Source organism: Rhamphochromis sp. 'chilingali' (assembly GCF_963969265.1).
Source record: "Rhamphochromis sp. 'chilingali' genome assembly, chromosome: 12".
In the NCBI taxonomy this organism is placed as follows: Eukaryota; Metazoa; Chordata; class Actinopteri; order Cichliformes; family Cichlidae; genus Rhamphochromis; species Rhamphochromis sp. 'chilingali'.
In genome coordinates, this window is record NC_137939.1 from 13547760 (window position 1) to 13574436 (window position 26677).

General features: G+C 42.1%; 1 protein-coding gene across 2 annotated transcripts in view; it reads left to right on the forward strand.

Annotated features, from left to right (window-relative positions):
* LOC308407873 (plexin-A1-like) overlaps nucleotides 1-26677 on the forward strand; it is a 338220-nt gene that overhangs the window by 277969 nt on the left and 33574 nt on the right. The window contains exons 19-21 of one of the 2 annotated variants that reach the window (XM_080899801.1): nucleotides 4158-4301; nucleotides 14797-15031; nucleotides 26142-26290. In XM_080899801.1, coding sequence (XP_080755927.1) covers nucleotides 4158-4301; nucleotides 14797-15031; nucleotides 26142-26290 — 528 coding nt within the window. The remainder of the gene's footprint in view (nucleotides 1-4157; nucleotides 4302-14796; nucleotides 15032-26141; nucleotides 26291-26677) is intronic. The other variant, XM_080899802.1, reaches the window with a different exon arrangement.

The following is a 26677-nucleotide window of genomic DNA, read 5'->3' on the forward strand; positions in this document are numbered from 1 at the left end:
TTTTTCTTCTTACAGAAAAAAGAAAAAACTTTCAAGTGTGTAAAAATAATTAAAAAAAACCCTTCACAAATTCATAATTGACAGGTGAAAGCAAATGTCCACACAGACCAAGGCCAGAAACCGTCCTTCAGTAAGTAAGAGCAGCTTCACTGACTACCGTCCTCGCCCACAGCCTCGAGGTCTGTTAAATAGCAGTTCTTTCAATTTGTGTAATTAATTCTTTGGAGCTGAAAGGCCAGTATGGAAATGCACAGGCCTAGAGGTTTGGATTACATTGGTTTTCAGTTATTTATTTATTTTTTTTCATTAACTGTGATTGGATATAAGTATGGGAAATTAATTGGGACTTTCTGAGTTGTGCGTATGCCTCACTGCATTATCTCACCCAGCTCACCTGAAATGTTTAGCCCGAGAGTAGCTGAAAAGGAATTAACGCGGCTGTTTCGGAGAGAATATATTTATTATATTAAAATAATCGGTGGAGAAAAAACTGAGCCGGGTTGAGACAAAAGGTGCACTCCGTCCTTTTAAATATGGGCTTTAAAGCGTAAGTAAGCTCTATGGAGAGCGAACATACTGTAAAGACACAAAGCAGAATACATTTCTTTAAAGATCAGTGTCACGCCGATGTGCTGTAGCTTTGGCTCGAATGTGCCTTGACTATCTCTTATGTTATCACAGAGAGTGCGCTACGCTGTTTATTTCCATAAAGAGATTGAAAGCGGCGTACCCGCCGTAATTTATTTCTTAAATGATAATTTATTATCAGTGAGCCTCTCAGTAATTGCCAAATCTCCTGCTTGGCTTGTTGGTGAAACTGCCTACCCACTGGAAGCACTGATGAGATGGACAAAAATGCAATTTGGCGAGATGGGATGTGGGGGTAGCGTTCCTCAGATGCGTGCACTGCGCCTGTCACGCAATTAATTTCTCATCTGTAGTGTCGGGTGTGTTTTTACTGAGGTAATGTTAGTGAGACGGAGAGAGAAAGAATAAGGAGGAGAAAGAGAAATAAAAAAATAAACATTCATCTGGTCTTGGTGAGTGCTTCGATGTGTGTGCTTGTGTGATTTTTGAGAGCGTGTCCCTGCATGATGCTTCTTGCCTGTTGTGTTTATGTGTGGCAACAGCTCTGTGTGTGGCTGCAACTCCAGTGCTTGTTTGGCATGAACTCAGCCTGTATGTGGCCAGGAAGCTGTGAGCGCACGTGTGTGTGTGTGTGTTTGCGAGATGGAATGGGATGCATGTTTACAGGGTTGCAGAGCGGGGCTGGGTGGCGGCCTGCAGAGACGATGGGATTGGAAAACGGAGTCTGTCTCTGTGACCCACTGCTAAGCCAGCGGGAGACGCCACAGCTATCTCCTCTCTCACTCCTGTCCTGTGTCTGTCTGACTCGCTCGCTCTGTTTTCACGTTCGTTCCTTTTCTTTCTCATTTTCGAGCGCGCCCCTTTCATCTTTTCCTACCTCTCTCGAAATCTCTTTCTCCGCTTGTGCCTTTTCTCACCACATTTCCTATCAGCCTTGTTTTCTTTGTATTCGTCTCTCCCCCTGTATTTTTTTTTCTTCCATGTTTTCTTGCTGTTAACGGTTCCTTCTTTTCACACCACTAACTGCCTCCTCCTTCCATCCCAGGCAGAGTGTATATCAAATCGCACTAGATATTGAAATGAAAGACTGGAACGGAAATTGACAAATGTTAGAATTTACACACCTTGAGGGTGCAGACTTTGTGTTGAGTACAGGACATAAGAAAAAAAGCAATCTGTGTGGGTTTGTATGCCTCCCCAGTAATATTATTTCCTCTAGTATACATACAGTAGGGTTTGCTAAACTTATATCTCACTTATTTCCTGAGTGTTTGGCTTGAAAGTAATGTCCAAGTCCAAGAAAAACAGAATTAGAACTATCAAAAAAAAAAGCGCTGTATCTGGAGTATCTGTTACAAGCACCAACTGATGCTTGGAAACTGCTGCAGTAATCTGTGAGGCCTAAGATATTACTAATGATGAAAAGCCACTGTAACCCTGACCCTGTTTTTTTTGTTTTTTTTTAGGATAATCAAAGGATTTGGGAGAAAAATGACTGGTTTTATGCAGTAATGTGCAAAGTCACTAAGCCATTCCTTTATTTCTTTGCATGTCGCTTCAAAATAGGAAAAGGTGCAGTGATTTAAGGCAGTATATAAGGCAAAAACAGACTTTTACAATTTTAAGGAAATTGAAAAGTCAACATTTGGTATGAGCACCTTTATTTTTCAACACTGAACTCTGATTGGCAAGCTTTCTAGTCTTCAGGATAGATCTCCAGGCTTCTTGAAGGACATCCAAAGCACTTCTTTGGATGTTGACTTCCTGTTTTTATTGTTCTCTGACAAGATGATCCCACACTTCTTCACTAATGGTGAATTCCGGGCTCTGGGGAGGCCAATCCATGACTCATAGTGTTTTTTTTTCTATCCAAGGATGCTTGTACGGCATGGCAGTGTGTGGGGGGAATGATTTCAATCCTAAAAAATGAAGCCATTGCCAATCAGACACTTTCCAGATGGCCTCCACCATGTTTTACAGATGGCTGTAGACCCTCACTGTTGTACCTCTGTCCCGATGTCTTCCATACACATTCACAATGATTTGACCCAACTACTACATAAGACCTGTCACCACTGATTTTCAGCCCAGTTCTTGTGTAATTTGATACCTTTCCATACCTCAGCCTTTTCTCTCTGTTTTCCTTCCTTAAGAACAGCCATTCTTCCATTGACACTATGTCTAACGAGGCTTCGGAAAACTGTAAACAGATCAGGTGAAGGGTTTGATGCTTGCCCTTCAGCTGATGGTCCCATGTTGATAGTCCAGTTAATGGTTTTGTGTCAGGTCTTAAGGACATGACTTTCAGATGCTGTTCATCCGTTGCAGACAGCTTTTTAGTTCTGCCACTTATTCTTTTGTCTTCCACTTGACACCTTTCTTCTAATTCTTTAAGGACACACTGAATGACATGTCGAGATATGCCACGTTTTTGGCTAATAGCTCTTTGGGAATTTGTCAGTACAAGAAATACAATTTAATGTCTGTCCGACTGTTATCTTTGGTATATTTCACAGTCTTTGTGCTTTGCAAAAAATGTGTGTGTAACATTTTTTGCTAAGTTGTCTGTTATGTGTAGACAGAACACTGTTTCTTCCTTTGACTAATAGTGACTTTTTTTATGAATAATTCATAGGTAGGTCAGTGTTAAGTGTCTTAAAAATGAAAATGGTCAGATAAAAATGATTGATTGATTGAAAACAGCCAATGTCCAAAGAAAAACTTTGGGGTTGTGAGTTTTTCATAGTAACTTATGTTTATTAGATTTTTTTACCCCTTTCAATAATTGGAACAGCAATTTTAAATACTCAAAAGTCCCATATTAGCACAGCGTTGGGGTTTACTTGTTACTGATGATGAAGCTTCAAAAGGCTTCACATTGTCTGATGACAAAAACAACTATTTGATGATTTAATGATTCAAAATCCCATGAAACTCCCTCAGTCCACAGTTGATTTGTATTGTGAAATTAGAGGCGCCTATTTGACAGAAAATCAAATAGAAATAAAAGCCGAAATATCAACAACCTAACCCTTTATATGTCCCTTGGTAAAATGTTCCTTCACAGCAATAAAGACAAAAGAAACAGCTTCACACGTTTGCTTGATTTCAAGTAATAACGTCAAGAAATCGCAGGACCTAGCTGTCGTTGAAGATGAATGTTTTTTATGACATTGTAAATATTTGACCTTGTATAAGCGTCATGTTGTCAATGGCATTTGTTAGGTGAAGAGTATGGAGAACCACCAGTTTGATCCTTTAAGGGATATTAAATTAGCAAATTTATTGTCACTGACTTTCTTGTCAGTTATGCAGAAACTGGAAGTGATTTTCATCAAAGATGTGAAAATCATATCATTAGCAGAAAAATGTTCTGAACAAGTTCATTGTGAGCCGTCAAGAAAGGGTGGATAAATAAAAGTAATGTAAAAAGAAAAGCTCATGGTTACATTTTTCTCACGTTGGAGTTCAATGAAAGAAAGAAATATTGTCGGGCCTGCAAGTAAAGCGTCCTGACGATGAGCCGAGTGCCTGTCCTTATTACTTTTCTCCCTGTGTGTGTTTTTTAGGGCCGTAACCTGATCCCAGCGGCTCCGGGCAACAGTCGCCTGAACTATACGGTGCTGATTGGAGAGACTCCCTGCATCCTCACCCTGTCTGAGAGCCAGCTGCTCTGCGAATGGCCCAACCTCACTGGACAGCACAAAGTCACGGTCAGATCACAGCTCCTGCCTCTTCATCTCTGTCCCCGCCAGGCACGATGACCTGACGCGACTTTGGTTTACTAAATTGCTTGACTTTTCTGTCCTGCATTATCAGCGCCATCGAAGGGGGGTGGTATATAAAAAGGGAAGTTGCTCAATAATATGGGCTGGGACCTTCATGGTAGACTTCTTTCCTAATATAATTACTGGGCCAGCTTTTGGTGTTGCAGGATTCTTTGACAAGAAGCAATTTATTTTTTTTTAAAAAGGCCAGAAAATATAACAAGCTGTTCCTAGTGTGTCCACGCTGACCCAGTAATTCCTGTTGATGAATATGGAAATATTCTGGTCTGACAATCTCAGCCTGTAATGTCACTCTAACCTTGTTGTTGAGTTGTGTGAATAGCCCCTCGTGTCTTTTCTAAACAGTTTCCTCTGACAGATCCAGGATGTGCTTCAGTGAGCTTGCACAACAAGGCTGCTGTTAAATATGTTACGCTTAATTAACATGTTGATCTTTATTGGCCTTCATATCAGCTACACTGTTGATGGAAACAAAAAAAAAGGTGGTGGAAGTTTACTCTTTTTGTTTTTTAACCCCCCAAGAACCAGAACAGTGATAATCTAAAGCGTCGACCGGCACGCTTTCAGCCACTGCAGTGCTTTTACTCTTGAGTCAGATCCATTAAGTAGTGCTGCTCACAGGGAAGTCGTTCACTTGTTCACATAATGCACTCAACACAACCACGTTGAACCTTTAGACATGTCTGCAGATGCAAAGCCGTGTTTCTTTCTCTCCGCCGAAGCGTATCCACATCAACAGCTGTGCAAGCATCAGCACTTCTCCGCTGCAGGCGCTGCTGGTTTTAGATTTGAGAATCCCTCTGTGCCCTTTTTTCCATTTTTCATGTAGTTTTTTTATTAGCTTCACTTTACTGTGATGGCATAGACATTTAATAGTACACGGAATATAATGTACCTAACCCACAGTAAATCCACAGCCAGCCAGTCCTCTGCCTACACTCATCTCTAATCAAAGCAACACTCATCTTTCCTGCGCCATACTCCTCATATCTTCGTGGATCCACACTTAGGTGAACAGAGAGCACCGGCTCTGTCACAGGTCTGTTTTTTCAACAGCAGACACTTTGGCCTTTAGCCTTTTACAATGAAGGTTCTCAGTCTATCAGTTGTTTAGTCTCAAAAAACTCCATTAACACTTGAAAAAACTCTGTGATTTCCCAAAGCCAACAAAAAAAGTCTTTATGCTTTTTTTTTATCCAAACATGATAATAACAATTGTCCCAGATCCAAACATGCTAATCAGATTGCCAGGATTATTGTCTACCTGTTGGCTAACTGAATAGTCATCACTGCACTGAAAAAGACTTGAAGTTAATTTCATAGTTTGCTGATTGACAGGTACTGTTAAAACTGCCTTTAAGCAACACTCATCAGCACGGTGTCAGCTTCAGTCATCTTTCTCACTTGAGTTTGCAGGCCTTGCTCAGGAGCTGTGAAAGCTTCACACTTTTTATGTAAAGGAAATTACTAATGCTAAAGTCACACTAGGAAAAACAGTCGCTGGAGATTGCAGCACGATCAAAATTACTGCGACTGTTTGCAATGAAACTGCAGTATCGTTGGCTTCGAAGTAGGGCTGCCACAAACGATTATTTTGATAGTCGACTAGTCACCGATTATTTTTGCGATTAGTCGACTAATCAGATCATCATCCATTGGGCGTAAAACGTACAGCTTATTGCACAAGCATGCATCTGCTCTTATATAACTATCATTAGCTTACAGCTTTAAGTGTTTAAGGTATGTGCTAACTAAAAATAAAGACAAGATAATAGTTTATTAAATTTTAATGAAATTTGTAGATTGTTTCGGTGAAGTTTAATAAACTCCTTGCTATCTAAAATATACCGGGACACCGGAGTATATTCTCGAGCATCTCACACTTCTGATAATCAGTTGTCTGCTTGACATTTATTCAGCTGTGTAAAAACTATAATTTTAATCTCAACCAAACCGATTTACTCAGGAACAAATAAAATACTAAAAAAAAGCCAAACAATAACAAGTGACTTATATATCATGTTTAACCTGAGTAGCGAAAGACGGCGGTGGGTTTGAAAACGATTTGTGGGAGTCCGGTGTTCTCACGGGCTCTAGTGACCTTGCCCCCGGCTAGCTATCGAGCTAGTGGGTAACTGACGTCTCCAAAAACATCAGAGCGCTTCTGAAAATATGTGGTGTCTTGATAAACTGAGCAGATATTTGAGGTTTACACAGCTACATTCTCGCCTGAAAATATGTTAAACGTTTATTTTGTGACCCAGAAAGAATAATAAGAGTAATATTAAAACTAACTAGCTGCCGCCATTGTTGGAAACTGAGCAAGGCTGCGCTATGAATTCTGGGACACAGCTTCTTCTTCTTCTTCAGGGTTTAACGGCAGCTGGCATCCTTGTACATGCAGTGCTGCCATCTTCTGTTTCAGTCCGTTATTACACTCTTAAATCCTACTACTTATTCCTGCATCTTTTATGATCTTACAAAGCTTCAAACGACGCGTCGACTATTAAATCAGTCGTCGACGATTTTGATAGTCGACGTAATCGTGACTAGTCGACTAATCGTGTCAGCCCTACTTCGAAGCGACTGTTTCAAAGACAAGGATCAGGTCTGCGACAATGCGCAGTCAATTGCAATTTTCAAATCAGCTTTGGTGCGTCAAGACAATGATAAAACAGCAGTAAGATGAAGTCAGTTTGCAATCACTTTGCAATTTATTGCGGTCAAGTTGCAATCAGTTCCAAATCTGTTGCCAACTACAAAGCTTTTAAGTCAGTCCCCTATTGCAAAGAGATGCATCACAGATGAGTTGCCAACACGTTGGCAACCTTTCTGGTGATTGCAGGCACTCAGAGTCAGACTGGAAATGTTTGAAGAGAGGTTACCCTAAACCAGGCAATCTGTGCAATCACCTGTCATCCAAAAGTGGCTGCCCATCGGTTGCAACGGCTTGCAATCAGTTACCGAATGAGTATCCAAGAAGTAATGCTATGAAATATACACGACTGCAGATGGAAATAACAATCGTCCTTTAGTCAGCTCTTCATTGTTCATACTGACACTTCTTCAGCTGTTTCGGTTAGAGCCAGTTTTTACTGCTCTGTCAAGAAGCTAGCACACATTGTTGTACAAAGTAGTTTGGCGACTTCCTGCATGGACTTGCCTTCATTTCTCTGAAATTTATTTATTTATTTTAATAAAGTCTGATGCTCCAGACACATTAAGTTGTCCAAATGCATTGCTTCTTTAATCAGCAGAGCAGTTTTCAGCTGTGCCACCATAATTGAAAAAAATGGTTTTTGAATGCCCAATTAGCTTTTTAAGATGATAAACTCACATTAGATAGCACAGCGCTCCATTAAAACACACAACTGATGACTGCTGATGGACCTCTGTACGTCTATATAGGTATTTTGTGAGTTGCTCGCTGTCTTGGTCAGGTAACTGTCAGTTTGTCATCCTGCTCTGCTGAGCAGCCGAGAGGACTCCTGTTGTCTGAGCATCTGGTATTAGGAGAGGTTTTTTGTGTGACTAGAGGATGCAACAAAAAAACTAAACTAGAAGTGAAATATTAGGTAAGTTATGCAAGTTTGCTACAGTTTATATCCATGACAAGGCTCAGTCTCAGAGCCATGCCGAAAACATAAAAAGTAGTATTAAGAATAGAATTGTTTATCCAGGATGCTGCTGATATGAAGACATTAAGCTTGTCTCTAAGCTCTAATCCAGGAACCTCGTTTGTGTATAAACCTTTCTGATGTGCAAATTTTGGTGCAACAGGAAATCCAAGCAAAAGCAGCTTGTTTTTAAAAGTCACGGTCACGTCTCAAGCCGCAACTGTTTTTTTCTTCTCCACCAACAGCCGTGGTGTGAGTGCTGCTGATGTCACTTTCATTTCGAGTGTTTCGTATTTGCAGAAATAATGATACAGCAGAAAAGCAAGTGTCGGGAAAACTCTGAGAACGCGCCTCCAAGCGCGTCCTGCGGCAGTCATTGGCTTTACTTGTCCAAAGCGTTGAGCTGTCAGCAGACTCCAGACTGAAAGTCCTGATTCACTCTGACTGGAGCAGACTTTCAGAATCACAGCGCAGCTCCCGGAGCATCTGTGTGGAAGAAGGTCAAACGTCAACCAGGCGACGCAGCACTCACTGCGAATATATTTGGATGTTTGTCTGAATATCCCGACAGCACACCCACTCAGAAGCCCTCCCCTCCTTCCACCCCTTTTTTAAACTTATCACCAATGTCCTTTCACAGTCATTTCACTATATCTTTATGACATTTACTCCCTGCTAGCTACAACCAATATACCTAGAAAGCCACTGACAGCACATCCATGTAATTCAATATGATAGCTCTCAATGGAACCAGCCAGCTCCAAGGTGGATCTCGCTTGGATTTTTCTTTTTCTTTTTTTATCCCTCCTTTTCTCTTTTTTGAACGAAATGTCATGTTGAATCTCGGAGCAATGCGACGTGTTGGCGGGGGTGGTGGAGTTAGTCCTTCGTCTGACAATAGCCAAAGAAAAAATAGAGCTGTCCGTTCCTATCTCTTCTCCCATGCACGCACGCACGTGTGTGTGTGTGAGTGACTACAGTGAGTGGCTTGTTTTTGGTGTGTTTATGTGCGCATCAACCCTTTTCCCCCCTTGTTGTTCTTGTGCGTGCCGCGCAGCGGAATGCTGCAGAGAAGGACACAGCTGTGGCACAATAATGTTCCCCATGTAGAATGACCTACATACAGAGGAACCCAGTGGGTGTCCAGACTTACCGGGCTTGTTGTGTGTTGTCGTGTGCGCGAGTGGGCATACTGTAAGGAAAGTCGTCCGCGTTCGTCAGTGTGTCTTTGTGTGTCCCCTCAGATGCTCAGCTGTGTGTTGGCAGCTGTGTGCCTCCCTTGAGTTTTCGAAGAAACTTGTTTGTTGTTTTGGCCTTCAGCTTTCTAAGTTCCTCCCCCAGTCCTTCAGTCTGACAGGAGAATAAAAATAGACAAATGCCTCGCAAATGTGTCACCACCTTAATATTGCTTAAACTGATGCCACATTTGTGTCGTCTGAGGATACGCTCCCTCCTGGTTCATTCTTTTATACATACAAATGACCTCAGATTAGATAACACCAGCTGACGATTGGAAGGGTAACAGAGCAGCCGTTTCTTATGTATTTTTCATGCGTTTTGGATTCAAAGCATGATGTAAAATATATGAGCACATATTTCAGATTAGCTGTCATAGATTCTAAAAAGTCCTTGAAGTGGTGACACACGCACAGAATACTGGCATTCAATGCCGTTTTCCCAAAATAAACATGTGAAGAGTCATTAATATTTAAATTAAGTGTCCTGGAGGATTCAGTTTTATGTTAAGTCGCTGCATAAAATAACAGTTTCAAAGAGTTATGGGAATTTGTTATTGTGGTTAGAGGCCTTCTTCACAGCTGACGTTTGGACTTGTCATACTTGGGAAGCTGGCAATCGGATGCAGGGCTAACACATAGAAACAGACACCAACTAACCTATCCCCACTAACTGCATGTCTTTGGACTGTGAAAGGAAACCAGAGTAGCTGGACAGAACCCACGTAAACACAGGGAGAACATGCAAACTCCATGCAGAGTTGTGAAATTAGAAAAGAAAGGAAAACAGGCTTTGTTTTTGCTCAAGAGCAAGGCAGAACCCTGCTCCTATAGCTAATCACAAACACACAGCATTGGCTGTATGGATTACAGATTTTACAGTTTTGCTACAGTTTACTTGCACTACCGTGTTGTGAAGTTACGGTTGAAACTGCTGCTCTGACAGTCTAACTCCGGGGTAGTTAAAAATCCCATCTGTGCAGTCAGAATCAGAATCAGAATCAGAATGGGTTTATTGCCAGATGTTGAGGTTTACAACATTAGGAAATTGCTGCGGTGCTTCAGTGCAGACAATAAGAATTAAAGTGCTATGTAGAAAGAAAGATATGTGCATGAGATATACATGAGATATATACATGAGAATAAGAATTATGAGTGCTACGTAGAAGGATATATACATGAGTGCAGGTGGTGATCAGTGCCAGACATGAAATGATGCAGTGACACAGCGTAGGGTCATGTGTTAGTGGCGGGGACAGTCATGTGGTTATTGTTCATGTGTCCAACAGCAGAGGGGAAGAAACTGTTCTTGTGGCGAGAGGTTCTGGTGCGAATGGACCGGAGCCTCCTGCCTGAGGGGAGCAGGTCAAACAGACTGTGTCCAGGGTGAGAAGGGTCAGCTGAGATCCGGGCTGCACGCCGCAGTGTCCTGGAGGTGTACAGGTCCTGCAGAGATGGGAGTCTGCAGCCAATCACCTTCTCAGCAGAGCGCACAACACGCTGCAGTCTCTGTTTGTCCCTGATAGTGGCTCCAGCGTACCACACGGTGATGGAGGAGGTGAGGATGGACTCGATGATTGCAGTGTAGAATTGCATCATCGTCCGTGTTGGCAGGTTGAATTTCTTCAGCTGCCTCAGGAAGTACATCCTCTGCTGGGCTTTCTTGATGACGGAGGTGATGGTGGGCTCCCACTTCAGGTCCTGGGTGATGGTGGTACCCAGGAAGCAGAATGAGTCCACAGAGGTGATGGGGGTGTCAGTCAGGATGATGGGGGGGAGTGGGGCTGTGTGCTTCCTGAAGTCCACAATAATCTCCACTGTCTTCTGGGCATTCAGCACCAGGTTGTTGTGGCTGCACCAAGACACCAGACGTTCAACCTCCCTCCTGTAGGCAGACTCATCCCCGTCAGAGATGAGCCCAATGACGGTGGTGTCATCTGCGAACTTGATTAGCTTGACAGACTGGTGGGTGGAGGTGCAGCAGTTGGTGTACAGGGAGAATAGCAGAGGAGAAAGAACACAGCCCTGAGGGGAGCCGGTGCTGATGGTCCGGGAGTCCGAGACATTCTTCCCCAGCCTCACGTGCTGCTTCCTGTCCGTCAGGAAGTCAGTGATCCACCGGCAGATGGGATCAGGCACATTCATCTGGGAAAGCTTGCCTCGGAGATGGTCTGGAAGGATGGTGTTGAAGGCAGAGCTGAAGTCCACAAACAGGATCCTGGCGTAGGTTCCTGGGGAGTCCAGATGCTGCAGGATGAAGTGTAGGGCCATGTTGATGGCGTCGTCTACAGACCTGTTGGCTCTATATGCAAACTGCAGGGGGTCCAGGAGGGGGGCCGTGAGGGTCTTGAGATGGGAGAGAACTAGGCGCTCAAATGACTTCATGACCACAGATGTCAGAGCCACGGGTCTGTAGTCATTTAGTCCAGTGATCCTAGGTTTCTTGGGGACAGGGATTATGGTAGAGGACTTGAAGCAGGCAGGCACATGACATGCCTGCAGTGAGGAGTTGAAGATGCCAGAAAACACTGGGGCCAGCTCGTTTGCACAGTGTCTGAGGGTGGCAGGAGACACACCGTCTGGGCCGGGAGCTTTCCGAGCATTCAGACTCTTAAACTGCTTCCTCACATCTGCTTCATGAATATGAAGAGTTGTGGTCGGAGGAGGTGGTGTGAAATCCTCTTTTGTGTGGGGTGAGGGGGCGGGTGTTGCAGGTGAACAGTTTGAAGGTGGTGATGGCTCTATGGAGGGGGGAGAGGTGGGGGAATGAGTGTCCAAAGTGCCTCTATTGTTGGGGTCGTTGGAGGTGTGAAGGCTGCCTGATGGCTCGTCAAAACGACAGTAGAAGTCGTTGAGGGTGTTGGCCAAGAGCAAGTCATCAGTGGAGTGGGGGGTTTTAGGCTTGTAGTTTGTAATATTCCTAAAACCTTTCCACACAGAGGCCGAGTCATTCTCTGAGATCTGCTGCTGCATCTTCTCAGAGTGCTGATGTTTGGCAATGTCCACTTCCTTAGTCGGGGTTGAGTCCAACATTGAGAGTTCAAATCCTAATGTGAGGGGGCGTTCCAGTTGAAAATATTGAGCGGCAACACAAAAATTCCAACTTCCAATTTCAAATAACTGTAGAATTACAGCCTTTACCCATAACATTATGTTGACTTCATTTTGTCCAAGTACCCAAGTAAACTATTAGTTTTGCTCAGTTTTAGTAAGTATGATTACTCGCCCTTGGCTGGGCTCAAGTTAATAATATAGCAATTAACTGTGATAAATCGATGAAAATTGCACACCTTTTGCTGTCTACATACACAGAAATAGACATTAAAGAGAAATTCTCATTAACTGCTTATGTTCAGATTCCAGCCAGAACCTCACATGTTGGCAATCTGTGTTTATTGAGACGACAAATATTTGCATACCTTTACCAATTGGTCTAAGAGTGATTGCGGTCAGATTGCAGTTGAGAGTGTTGCATGCTCAGTTTCGGGATCAACACTTGGTCGCTGCGACTACTTGCAGATGTTCACTGACTAGCCACAAGGAGGTTTGTTTACTCTAGTGCTACTGACCCATAAATGCAGTGTTTTAAGCTCTAGCGTTATCACTTTTGATTATGTGGAACACAACTTTAAACTGCTGACTTAAAATACACAAAAAGCAAAATCGCCCCATTGCTACCTAATCGACTTGCATACAGCTGCTAAGAAAATAGGGCCTTATTGTTAGCCTTAGGTGCTGTATAGTCATACCTGTCTTTACAGGTGATAATTTCCAACCATTAAATGCTAAAGTTTATTTATTTATTTATTTTAATCTCACAGCCATGGTAATTGACCGCTAATGGCTAGTAGCGACATGTGAAAACATTGCTATTGCGCAATAAAAATTACATTCACACTCTCCATAGTGCGAGTTTGCTGTGTCCACCAGCTGGTTGCCAATTTAGCTGTCTGCTGTTTGGTGCTGGGCAGGTACATTAGAACTTGGCCACAGAAAAATGAATCCCCATCGTGCAGGAAAGCAGTTATGAGAGCTGCAGGAATCAAAATGTTAAAGAGAATTGGAAACAAGACAATAAATGCTCCATTGAACCAAAAGGGGAATAAATGCACATATGCACTATTAATTGTCTGTGTGTTCATTACTTTGACTAACTCCTGTCACACTGTGGAGCACATTGTTATTATCAAAAAAATAAATTCAGCATTTTTAAATATGTTTAAACTCCTCTCTCTCCCAGGTAACTAATCCCGACTCCTGCTTAAGTTAATTTAGCTCAGTCTCCTTTGCAAACCGATCGTGTCCACACAACTAATTGGGCCGCATAATCTTACACAAAGCCAGTCTAATTGTCTTTACTGCTGCACATTTAATTTGTGGGTATTGACTATGCTGCTATTGATACAACAGCTTCTCTATTTTATTTTTTTTAATCACACTTTGATAATGTTAACATGAAAGTGCACTTACAAGAACTTCAAAGTGCATAATCGCACCTCATTTGAATCAGTTATCAACCCCCCTGGTGGATTGCTTGATTTGATGGATTCCAGTCCTGTGTGTGTATATGTATTTTTTTTTTCCAATGAGACACACTGTGCTTATGTAAATGTAGTTAGTCATAAAAGAAAAAGAAATGTTTGACTTCCCATAATTACCATGGTTCCTTGGGGAGGGATTTAAATGCTGGTGATTACTTTGTTTGATTACTTATACTGTGTGTGCGCGTACGCATGCAGTATATAAGTGTGTGGGCCCTGGAAGTGTGTTACAGTTGTTTTATGAGTGGATGTGTGTGACTTTGACACTGTCTGCATCGACCTCTACTGCGCTGCTTTAAAAGTCTCGGTGTATATGTGCTCTAACCCCTATCAGCTTATTAAAGTTGATGGTGATAAACGAGGACATAAACAACAAAATATCTAACCCAAACATCGAGTCTGCGGATAACGCCGCATTAAAGCAAAGGAGCGAGCTAACTTGTGAGATCTTCATTATCAAAGCCCTCTGAATCTTCTCCCCTAAAGGCAAGAATTGAAAACCTTTCCTACACGAAATGTTCAGAGCAGCGATGGTGATGTAAGCCTCCACAGTAAAAGCCTGTCAGAGATCTGACTGTTTAGTCCGAGTACAGAACGGATCAAACTTTAATGATCGTTGTTGAAGAAATTGGGTCAAGCAGCTTCTCTTTCATCAGACCAGCAACTTTTGATCTCTTCAGACCACCTCGTCTATTCTCAAGCCATCTGCTGCTGCAGAAATGACCGCCGGTTGTTTTCTCTCTTTCTCGCTCTCTGCGCTGAGGTGCTACGTGCAAATCCCCAGACTGTGTAGGGGAAAGCAAGTAAGTAGGAATTTCTCAGCTCTTAACAACTGCCTTGGCTCTACCTTTGAGCAATGCGCTAAACACTCGCCTCCAACAGTGCAGCTATTTGGTGGCCGCCAGAAGAACACAGGTTTTACCGAGCAGCTCTCTTGTGAACAAGCATCAATGTGTGGGAGGGAGTTGGGGGCATGGTGATGATTTCTGTTTCTTTCTCTGACCACTTATCACTTGTGTGTGTTCAGATCCGTGCGGGTGGGTTTGAGTACTCTCCCGGGACGCTTCACATCTACTCTGACAGCCTGCTAACGCTTCCCGCCATCATCGGCATCGGAGGGGGTGGCGGCTTGCTGCTGCTGGTCATCATTGCCGTGCTGATAGCCTATAAGAGGAAGTCGAGGGACGCTGACCGCACCCTGAAACGTCTACAGCTTCAAATGGACAACCTGGAGTCCAGAGTGGCCCTGGAGTGTAAAGAAGGTAGGCTGTAGAAGCAGTGTGGATCCAGCTTTTACCCTTGCACTATTGGAAAGTAACAAGACCAAAAAAAAAAGAAAAAAGATGGGGATCTTTCAGCAGAAATAGGATAAAATATAAAATAATCCACTACAGTTAAAAAGGTTTTTAAACTCCAATTTGAATAGAAATCAAATTTTATTACGGTAACTCAATGTGTTTCATCATTTTCAGAATGATAAATGAGTAGTATGATATTTTAGTTATATACAGCTTGCATTTATCTAAAGTGTATCTAATGAAACCTGCCTACATGCTCTCTAAACTTCACAAACGAACATTTCCTACCTTGTTTGTTCAGTAGCTCGAAGCTGTAGTACACAGATGAGATGTTTAATGGGGGTTTAATTTTCTTGCGTGACTACCATGGCTCGCTGGTTTCTCCGTTGGTTGCCTGGAAACTATACAGTGATCATAAAACAGGCAAAGTATACTGGTTAATGTTTTATATGTTACTAGTACTACTATTTAAAGCTAATTTCCTGCTTGTGTATTAGCATGTACAGTGTTTCCCAAACTGCATTTGGGTGAACTGTCCAGTGGTATTAGCAGCTGTCACAAGTATATTTATTGGTTTATTTTAGCTACTTACTTGTTATTATCAATATGTGAGGAAGATGACATCTATGGTCAATCAATGCTCCCTGCTTTCTTAGCTCTTAACTTAGACTCTCTTGTGTCTCCCCTACTGGTTGGATTGCTGGTCAGATTGCTGTTGTGGAGGATTTTATTCACCTACTTACCCAGAGAAGAGTTCATTCCACGGTGTCACATACTCTAATTTCAGCACCTTGGTTGCAGCTAGCTATGCTAGTCCCTTTGTTGCTCTGGATCTAGAGCTGAATACTGAGCTGAAGCAGTATTCTTCCCATATCCTGGAGCAGATGGAGAACTCCAAACTCCCTTTGACTGAAGCGTAGAACAAGGACTATCGTGGGCAGTCTAAAAAGATATTATTGAAGTTAATCTTCAAGCTGTGAGACTCGCTGGAGGTGAAGCTGCAGTTTGATTATTTGTATTTGCAGAGAATTATTACTGCAGAAAATTATCACATTTGCACAATATCTCTAAAACTAGAAACAGTAGCGGTTTTTGATACAGGCGACACGGGCGGTTGCCCGGGGCGGCATCACGGACATCGGCAAAAAATAAATAAATTGCTCGTACTCATGCTGCCCCGACAAGTAGACAAGTAAACAAACAATAAATATAAGAAGAGTAAGAAAATAAATGTACACTTTAGGACCAGGGGTAAAGAGATCAATAACAATTTAAATTTATAATTTACAGTTTGATGATTTAAAGTCTCACACGCAACCTGTCGAAAGGGGAGGGGGGTCGGCTGCTTCCAAATAGAGCGCATTTCATTCATAAAACAGGCTAGGACCGCCACTGACTAGAAACATCCTGTCTCAGAGTAAAGCTATAAATGATAAGAATTATTGAAAATTCTTTATTTATCACTTCTAGGCTGGAATGTTGTAATTCATTATTATCAGGCTATCTTAAATACTCCCTGAAAAGCCTTCAGTTGAATCAAAATGCTGCAGCGAGAGTACAGATGGGGACTAGAAAGAGAGAGCATATTTCTCCCATGTTGGCTTCTCTTCATTGGCTCCCTGTTAAATCCAGAACTGAATTTACAATCCTGCTCCTCATATACAAGGTCTTGAATAATCAGGCCCCATCTTATCTTATTGACCTCGTATTACCATATCGCCCCAATAGAGCACTTTGCTCTCAGATCACTGGCTTACTTATGGGTCCTACAATATTTAAAAGTAGAATGGGAGGCAGAGCTTCAGCTTTGAGCCTGAATTTGAAGGAGAGAGACACCCTCTCTACTTTTAAGATTAGGCTTAAAACGTTTCTTTTTGATGAAGCTTGAATTAAATTATGTAAACCCCTAAACACTGTCACAAAAAGAAACTAAATCAATGGGAGGCGAGAGAGGAATGATTTAGATTTTTTGTCTCCATATTTCTTCCAAGTATATAATAACCCGTTCATCTGGTTAAAGTAGATGGTCGTCACAGACTAGATAAATTACACATTTGCCACTCAAAGCACTTTAGACTTTCTTAATCTTTTTGCACCTGCTCACTGCCTGAGTAAACTTGTTTCAAAGGTCAGCAACTGGCAATGACATCGATCACAGTGTGGGAGTCTGCTGAGCTGAGTGAGTATACAACAACGCTTCCTGAAAATGGCTTTGAAGTTTAATAATAGGAAATGTGCATGCTGAGCAGTGTTAAAGGATATTTCTGCCAGGGTCAAAGCAAGATTGTTATTTTATCTGTAGTCATTTATATTTGGTGGTATGACGGTGTTCTGGGAGAGATGAAATATGCCAATAGGAAGCACAGAAGGGCAACTGAAAATGATGATGCAATGTTCAGTATTTTACAGAACAATTAAGCAGAAGCAAATCGTGCTGTATGGATAGCACGAGGTGTTCGGCTCTACTGATACTCAAAGGTGAAACTGTAAACAGCACACAGATGCCTGTCAATTATAGGGAAACCACTGTAAAGCATCTCAGCAAGACGTTGTTCCACCACAAGCCTCACAGCACAGCTCCAGTGCTTCTCGGCATGGATTGGCATCTGGGCACTGGAGGAATGGACACCTGTTTTGATAATGATGGTGGTGGAGAGCACAGTCTAACGTGTCAGTCATCTGTCCGTACCTCCGAGTGAAAACACAACTCAACAGCAAGACTGTCAGAAAGACGGAGAGCACACACACGGCTGGAAAGTAGATAGTGTGAGAGGCCTATCTGAGGTCAAGCTAACAAGAGGATTATTTGCAGAGGAGTGAGAAAATATTGTGAGTGAGAAACCGACGCAAAGAAACTGGGTTAAAAGAGCGAGAGTCAGCAGCAGAGTGTGGATGACTGATGTGTGGACAATCCAGGTGTTTACACTCAATATAATAACACGGGCACACGCAGCCACGCTACAGAGTAATGATACGATTACACTGCGGTCATGACACAAAGTCGCAACACCTGCCAGGGAGCAGCTGTCAAACAAAACTACACGAGTGTTGTTTTTCAAAGTGCAACATTCTCAGGCCGATCTTTGCACGCGCAATCCTGACTGCGGTGACATTTCCAGGTATGTGTTTCTTCCTTGGGGCGATCGTGGCTCAAGAGTTGGGCGTTCGCCTTGTAATCGGAAGGTTGCCGGTTCGAGCCCCGGCTTGGACAGTCTCGGTCGTTGTGTCCTTGGGCAAGACACTTCACCCGTTGCCTACTGGTGGTGGTCAGAGGGCCCGGTGGCGCCAGTGTCCGGCAGCCTCGCCTCTGTCAGTGCGCCCCAGGGTGGCTGTGGCTACAATGTAGCTGCCATCACCAGTGTGTGAATGTGTGTGTGAATGGGTGGATGACTGGATATGTAAAGCGCTTTGGGGTCCTTAGGGACTAGAAAAGCGCTATATAAATACAGGCCATTTGCCTCAGTTTAAGATGTTGTCATTTGTGTTTTTCACGAAACACGACTGGAGAAAGTTCCGCTATTTACAACAGTAGGCCGACAGGCGAGCGTTGAAGTCAACGGGAAGTCAACAGCGCTTGGTTTTCCTAGGAAGTGAAGCATGGCCTCGTTCCCACCCACCCTGAAAGCACCCCGCCCCGCCTGCTGCACTCCCAGCTGGCCTATAGAGGCAAGACAGCGCACATGGGCGGAGGAGCAGATGAAGTGGGCGGTCGGCTATCCCTGTGATTGCAAAAGGAAGTGTGTATGTGTGAGGCAGGGTTCTAACAGTCTTTAGGGGGGGACAGGACGTTTTGGATCAGTCATCTGTAAGAGGTGGATATCACACTGTACACAGCTATAGTGTACTGTATTAGCCATCATGCATACACACATTACAAACCCAACTGCTGACCGGGAAGCATCACTTCTATGGGTTAAAAGACCTGTTAAAGAGTCCCGTATAAAGTATATAGGCAAGAAAATGCAAATGAACTTTCAAACCAATTCATGGTAAGGCATTGTTTACATGCTCCTTTGAGCACACTCAATGCTGTGGCATTTTTACACTTCACTTCCCAGACTTTGTGTTGACTGGGATCTTTTGTGTGTGTTTCTGTGTGTGTGTGTTTACTTATCAGAAACACATGAGCATTTTCCCAGGAAAGACATAGACAGACAGTCCTAACTGAAAGCTTTATCAAAAAGGAACGTTTTAAGCCTAATGTTAAAAGTAGAGAGGGTGTTTGTCTCTTGAAGTCAAACTGGGAGTTGGTCCACAGAAGAGGGGCCTGAAAGCTGAAGGCTGAACCTCCCATTCTACTTTTAAATACGCTAGAAACCACAAGTAAGTCTGAGAGCAAAGTGCTCTGCTTGAGTGATACGACTGCTATGAGTGTTACTATAAGATAAAATGGGGCCTGATTATTTAAGACATCTTATATGAGGAGGGGGTTAAATTTATTCTAACAGGGACCATATGAAAAGAAGCTAAGATGGGAGAAATATGCTGTGTCTGTCTAGTCCCTGTCAGTAATCTTGCAACAGCATTTTGAGCATTTCTGAAGGGAGTTTTTAGGACAACCTGATAATAACGGATTACAATAATTACTGTAATTATAATTACAGAGTGTTTGTTTCTGAAATCCAAACTGGAAGCTGGTTCCACAGAAGAGGGGCCTGAAAGCTGAAGGCTCTGCCTCCCATTCTTCTTTTAAATACCCTAGGAACCACAAGTAAGCTACTAGTCGGACAGCGAAGTGCTCCATTACCATCAGTCCTTCTTTTTTAAGTTTTGCATAATGGAGTAGGCGTGTTTTGGCTCCAATGGATAGCTCTATTTGGACGACACTACAGCTGCCTTTCGTGTTGTAGATAGAGATCATAATATATTGAAATATTAGTGTGATGTTGGTAAACAAAAATATTCTCTCCATTTTTCTCATCACATTATATCAAGTGAAACATCCTGAATACTCTCTTTGGCATAAAGCCCTCATTTATTGTCAGCTGCAGTAAACATTGTCTTCTTGCAGAAAAAAATACACTTTTAGATGCAACAGAGCAGAAAATTGGAACTGAGCTACATTTTTTATATAGATATAAAATATCAGATTATTTGAACACCATACCCTGCAGTCACAAAATCTCACAACACATTTAATAATAATAATAATTATAATAAAACAGCACAAATCAAAAAGCTATATTTTAGGTTGTCAGAATTTTACCTGTGGTTAAGTTAGTTCAGTCGGGACCACTAAAGTCAAAAGGAGATTAATATTTCTGCCTGCATTAATTTAGATTTGGCCGCATGGCTCTGTTTACGGACCTTCTCAACCTTCCAAATGTGCATATGTGGAAAACATAAACCAGAGAGAGCAGCAGGTAGACTCAGCACAGAGGACAGGAGGCATCAAAAACAAGATGTACTCACTGGCCAGGTCAGATACCCCTTTTTCCTATTCTCAGAATAGCTTCAATTCTTTATTCAGCAAGATGCTAGATCATTCTGCAGAGATTTTGGTCCATACTGACATGAAAGCATCATGCATTTATGTAGCCGATTTATTGGCTACACATCCATAATGCAAATTTCCACATAATCCCAAAGATGCTCTGTTAAATTGAGGTCTGCTGGAGTGTGCAAACCATTTGGGTACACTGAACTTATTACCATGTTCAAGAAATCATCTTGAGATAATTTGGGCTTTGAAAAAAAATGTGTTATCCTCTTGGAAGCAATCATCAAACAATGGGTACACTGTGCTCATAAGGAGATGGACATGGTCAGCAGCAGCAGAAACCATCCCCAGCACCTTTACACCACTAATACCATCCTGAACCAATGATACCAGATCATCATGGATCCATGGGTCAACAAGCTGTCTTGACCGTGAATGCACTCCCAAATGCAAGTTGCTGCCATGTGATTAGCTGATTATATCTTTGCTTTAATGAGCAGTTCAGCAAGTGTACCTAATCAAGTGGACAGTGAGTGTATATGACATTAGGTCAGAGAGGATGAAGTGGGGCGCTGGGGTGGATGTTGCAGATGGGCTGCATCTGTGGTCATTGCTCAAGAATCTTAAAAAGCGCTCTAGATGAGATTTGCTGATTTGATTTCTGGAAGTCATCAGCTGATGGCAGGTTGCCATTTAGGTTTGATGATCTGGTGGGATTACAGCTGAGCTTGACTTTGTGGCCTCTCTGAACAAATGCTGCACTTTAATTTTCATCAGTGAAAACCAACAAAAAAAGTTTCTAAATTATCCTCGATACTGATTTACAAAAAAATTCCAATCCAACAATCAGAGTCGGGATATTTCTATTAGCAACACTGACATTTTGTCTCTTGTGCTACTTGTGCTTGTCGTATAACACACATTTTAGCGTGTAAAGGATGAGCATTTCACAAGAAATAAACACACTGCACAGTACAGGCTGATGGGTCCGTCATAGTTCAAGAGCCGTTCATGGCCATGGCTGCAGCCGAGGAAAGGTTATGGCCCTGCTTTGAACTGCGCTCGAGGTTTTGTTATGTCTTGTTTTATATCAGCTGATCAGGAGGATATTTTTTGAAAGCGTATTTTTGCTAGGGCTGCCTGCTAAGATGCTTTTAAACAGATTTACCCTTTGGCCAGTAAATAAGAGCCTGATTAATAGATAGAAGAGAGAAGAAGTGGAGTGGAAAATGAAGTGAGGATTTGAAAGAAAACCTACATCTAATTTGTGTCTCCTTGACTATTTTTCAAGCCATTTTCCTTCCCTGTCTTCTTGTCATTCTCTCCTTTGCCTTTATCTTTCATGCTGTGTCTCCCGTGCTGCCTTTTTTTGTCTTTTACCCTTATTCCCAATTACTTATACCCTCAATCCAATGTCTGCTTTCCATTCTCAGTTCTTTACTGCCTGATCTTTCTTCGTCTTTCCCTTTCTTTCCTTCATCTTCTCTGCTTCCTCTCTTCTCTATTTCTCTTGTGGACCAAACAGTCCAATAACAGCTGGGGGAAATTATGCATGAAAACTCATCCGTTGCTCTCTTAATAATTATCCACTCATGCAATTAATTGACTTTCCTTTCCAGGAACTTTGTTTTCTGTCTCCTGTTTCTGCTTTTCTCTCTCCCCAAGCAGGATTTCCATTTGAGATTCATTGTTTTTGGGCCTTTTTTCTGGATAAGTAAAGGCTGACATTGTCAGGACCACGACTCCAAGAAATGGATTTGGTTAACTAGGTTTTTAGCCCTGTCTGCAAGTTAAATATATAGTTTAGTGTTATCTTCAGATCTATGTATACCTGAATGCACTTAGTTACACATAGAATCATGCCGTTATTTTATGCTTTCTCACCCACACATAATAACGTGCCCTTTATTGAATATAACTAAATTGCTGATTGTGTCTGTGTCTTATCATGACTTAGTGTCTGTATATTCTTGTGATTCTGCATTTTGGTCCTCATTTACTTCCTTTGCAAGCATCGTTTTTTTTTTAAATCATTGCTGACCTTTAATTCTCAATCCAGATGTCTAGCTCTTTTTCTAAGGTTGAGACGTTTTACCTGAAATCTCTGCAGTGGTTGTGCTTTCTGAAATGCTTTCCCTTCTTTGCCTCTGACAGGCACCTCATCTGACCCATATATAGATATCTATAGTACAGAATCATCTGTGTGACTATCCTTACACTCAGTGTTTTTTGATCACTGTTATGACTCTATCAGTTAGACTGTTACACGTGTATAGTTAGTCAGATTTTTTACCCTAGAACACTAATGGGAGTTTTGTAACACTATCCTTACACGTGGGTGAAAATCACCTGATATTAGTGTTCTTGATTAAAAGATAAAAGGACTTTCATCCATTGGCTAGGGCCAATATTTCACTTGCTACCAAACTACAGGTTAAGTTTAGTAGAAGATCCTGCTATAGGTTAAAATATACACTTTTACAACAGTTTTCATGAATATAACTCACAAACATCAATTTTATGATTGTTCACTTTTACAATAGTCTTACTAATGGCTTTAGTCTTACTAATGGAATTTATTCGTAAATCAGGGTGGAAAATAAGTATTTGGTCAATAACAAAAATACAACTCAATACTTTGTAACATAACCTTTGTTGGCAATAACAGAGGTCAAACGTTTACTATAGGTCTTTACCAGGTTTGCACACACAGTAGCTGGTATTTTGGCCCATTCCTCCATGCAGATCTTCTCGAGAGCAGTGATGTTTTGGGGCTGTCGCCGAGCAACACGGACTTTCAACTCCCGCCACAGATTTTCTATGGGGTTGAGGTCTGGAGACTGGCTAGGCCACTCCAGGACTTTCAAATGCTTCTTGCTTCTACACTCCTTTGTTGCCCGGGCGGTGTGTTTTGGATCATTGTCATGTTGGAAGACCCAGCCTCGTTTCATCTTCAAAGTTCTCACTGATGGAAGGAGGTTTTGGCTCAAAATCTCACGATACATGGCCCCATTCATTCTGTCCTTAACACAGATCAGTCGTCCTGTCCCCTTGGCAGAAAAACAGCCCCATAGCATGATGTTTCCACCCCCATGCTTCACAGTAGGTATGGTGTTCTTGGGATGCAACTCAGTATTCTTCTTCCTCCAAACACAACGAGTTGAGTTTATACCAAAAAGTTCTACTTTGGTTTCATCTGACCACATGACATTCTCCCAATCCTCTGCTGTATCATCCATGTGCTCTCTGGCAAACTTCAGACGGGCCTGGACATGCACTGGCTTCAGCAGCGGAACACGTCTGGCACTGCGGGATTTGATTCCCTGCCGTTGTAGTGTGTTACTGATGGTGACCTTTGTTACTTTGGTCCCAGCTCTCTGCAGGTCATTCACCAGGTCCCCCCGTGTGGTTCTGGGATCTTTGCTCACCGTTCTCATGATCATTTTGACCCCACGGGATGAGATCTTGCGTGGAGTCCCAGATCGAGGGAGATTATCAGTGGTCTTGTATGTCTTCCATTTTCTGATGATTGCTCCCACAGTTGATTTTTTCACACCAAGCTGCTTGCCTATTGTAGATTCACTCTTCCCAGTCTGGTGCAGGTCTACAATACTTTTCCTGGTGTCCTTCGAAAGCTCTTTGGTCTTGGCCATGGCGGAGTTTGGAGTCTGACTGTTTGAGGCTGTGGACAGGTGTCTTTTATACAGATGATGAGTTCAAACAGGTGCCATTCATACAGGTAACGAGTGGGGGGCAGAAAAGCTTCTTACAGAAGACGTTACAGGTCTGTGAGAGCCAGAGATTTTCCATGTTTGAGGTGACCAAATACTTATTTTCCACCCTAATTTATGAATAAATTCTTTACAAATCCTACCATGTGGATTCATGGATTTTTTTTTCACATTCTGTCTCTCACAGTTGAAGTGTACCTCTGGTGCAAATTACTGACCTCTGTCATCATTTTAAGTGGGGGAACTTGCACAATCGGTGGCTGACTAAATACTTTTTTGCCCCACTGTATAAAGTATGAGGCTTATAGTCTTGGTGGCATTACTGTTGAACAGCTCTAGCTCCTAAGTTGTTTCAAGCCAGAACCAATTAGCCACTGAAAAGTACATTTTAAGCTAATGGCTAAGAAACTGAATTTCCGTTAGCAGCATAAATTCCGACTATGAATTTTACACTGTTCATTCAAAACATGTATTTGTGCTGTCTGAAATCCTTGGGCCTGTCTCAATATGCGTACTTGTGTGTACTTGGTACAGCTAAATATCCCAGAATGCATTTCGTTCAAAACCCAAACGCGGCAATGGCAGAGGAGCGCGGCTAAAACCTTTTAAATATTACTCTTTCTCTGTCACAAAATAAACTTTTAAGTTATTTTCAAGCGAGAATGTAGCTGTGTAAGCTTCAAATATCTGCTCGATTTATCAAGATATCATATATTTCCAAACGTCTGTTACCCACCAGCTCCATAGCTAGGGAGGTCGAGGATCACTAGAGCCAGCGAGAGTAGCGGACTCCCGGTACATCGTTTCGAACACACACACACACACACACACACACACACACACACACACACACACACACACACACACACACACACACACACACACACACACACACACACACACACGCCCGCAGTCTTTCACTACTCAGGTTAAACATGATATATAAGTCTCTTAGATAACTTCGAAATGTTAATTTTTGGTTTATTTCAGTGTTTTATTTGTTCCTGAGTAAATGGGTTTGGCTGAGTTGTAATTCAATTCAGAAGGAAACATTTTCACCGGGAACAAAAACAGCATGTTAATACGTGGAGATTCTGAAGGCTGCTTCAAAATGATCAGATTATATTTTAAATATTTGTTCAGTTCTCCTCCAAACCCCAGCAGCTGTCCGTTGTAACTTTTGAGTGTCTACTAAAGTAAAAATAAAAGCGTTCTAATTTCTCACCTGCTTATTTTTATTAAGGTATACATGTACACTACTTTTATTAATAGGGTAAATCGGTTTGGCGGAGATTAAAGTTAAGCTTCATAACATATTAATCACACTTAAATTAAGAAGGGACGGCAGTAAAAACTCCGGACCTGTGACATCGTCAAGTACGCTGGTGTTCCAATTGTACAAATTGCGAGTCCATACTCGCGTTCTCAGCAAGTCCGGACTCGCCGAGAATGCGAGTAAGGACTCGCGTACTTGAGAAATGAGAAAGGGCCCTTGTCTCCTTACAGTGAAATCTAATTTACATTCTCCCACTGGATATTTAAATAAACCTGTAGCAACATAGGTAAAAAGGTTATGCTATGTCCTTCAATCGAGGAAGCTAGCTTATTGATTGATAAAAAGTCAACCTTTTCACTTCCACAATGTTTGCTTTTACATTGCAAAATTATATTTACAAAAGCTTGGGTTTATTTCACTCATTGTGGTAGTTACCATGAAATGAAGTGATCTTATTGTAAATTTCACCAGCTAAAGTGTTAGTATGAGTGATCAATTAAGACTAGCTACAGAGACAGATCATTTGTTGTTCTGCTAACTGGGCAACTTAACACATGATGAAACATCAAGGCAGTGCTACTGTTCGGTCATACAGATAATAACCAATTATCTCTTCTCCATCGATAGCTTTCGCTGAGCTACAGACAGACATCCATGAACTAACCCAGGAGCTGGATGGAGCTGGGATTCCCTTCCTAGACTATCGGACCTATGCAATGAGAGTTCTTTTCCCTGGGATTGAGGACCATCCTGTGCTCAAGGAGATGGAGGTACGGGTCAGTACACCACCGACCAAACTTGAGACTGAAACAAACTAACAATGTATAATCAGCTACAGTAGAGGCTTTACTAACAAACTAACACCAAACATGGATACATACAGCTGCTGCTTTACTTAAAGTAGTTCACCTAGTTTGACAAAAGTTTGCCATAGAAGTATTCTGAAAGTTCTGTTTATCGGTATTAAAACTGTCCCACTAGCTTTACTGCTGGAAACTTATGTAGCATTATCCCATGACACGTTTCATCAAAGGAAGGACTCTTAAAAAGCCTGAGATGTGACAAGAACTCCAGATGCTGAACACCTTAAAGCAATGACATAACCTATATTTTATCTACTTCGTCTTAATGTATTCAGCTTGTCTCAATGAATGTGAATGAAT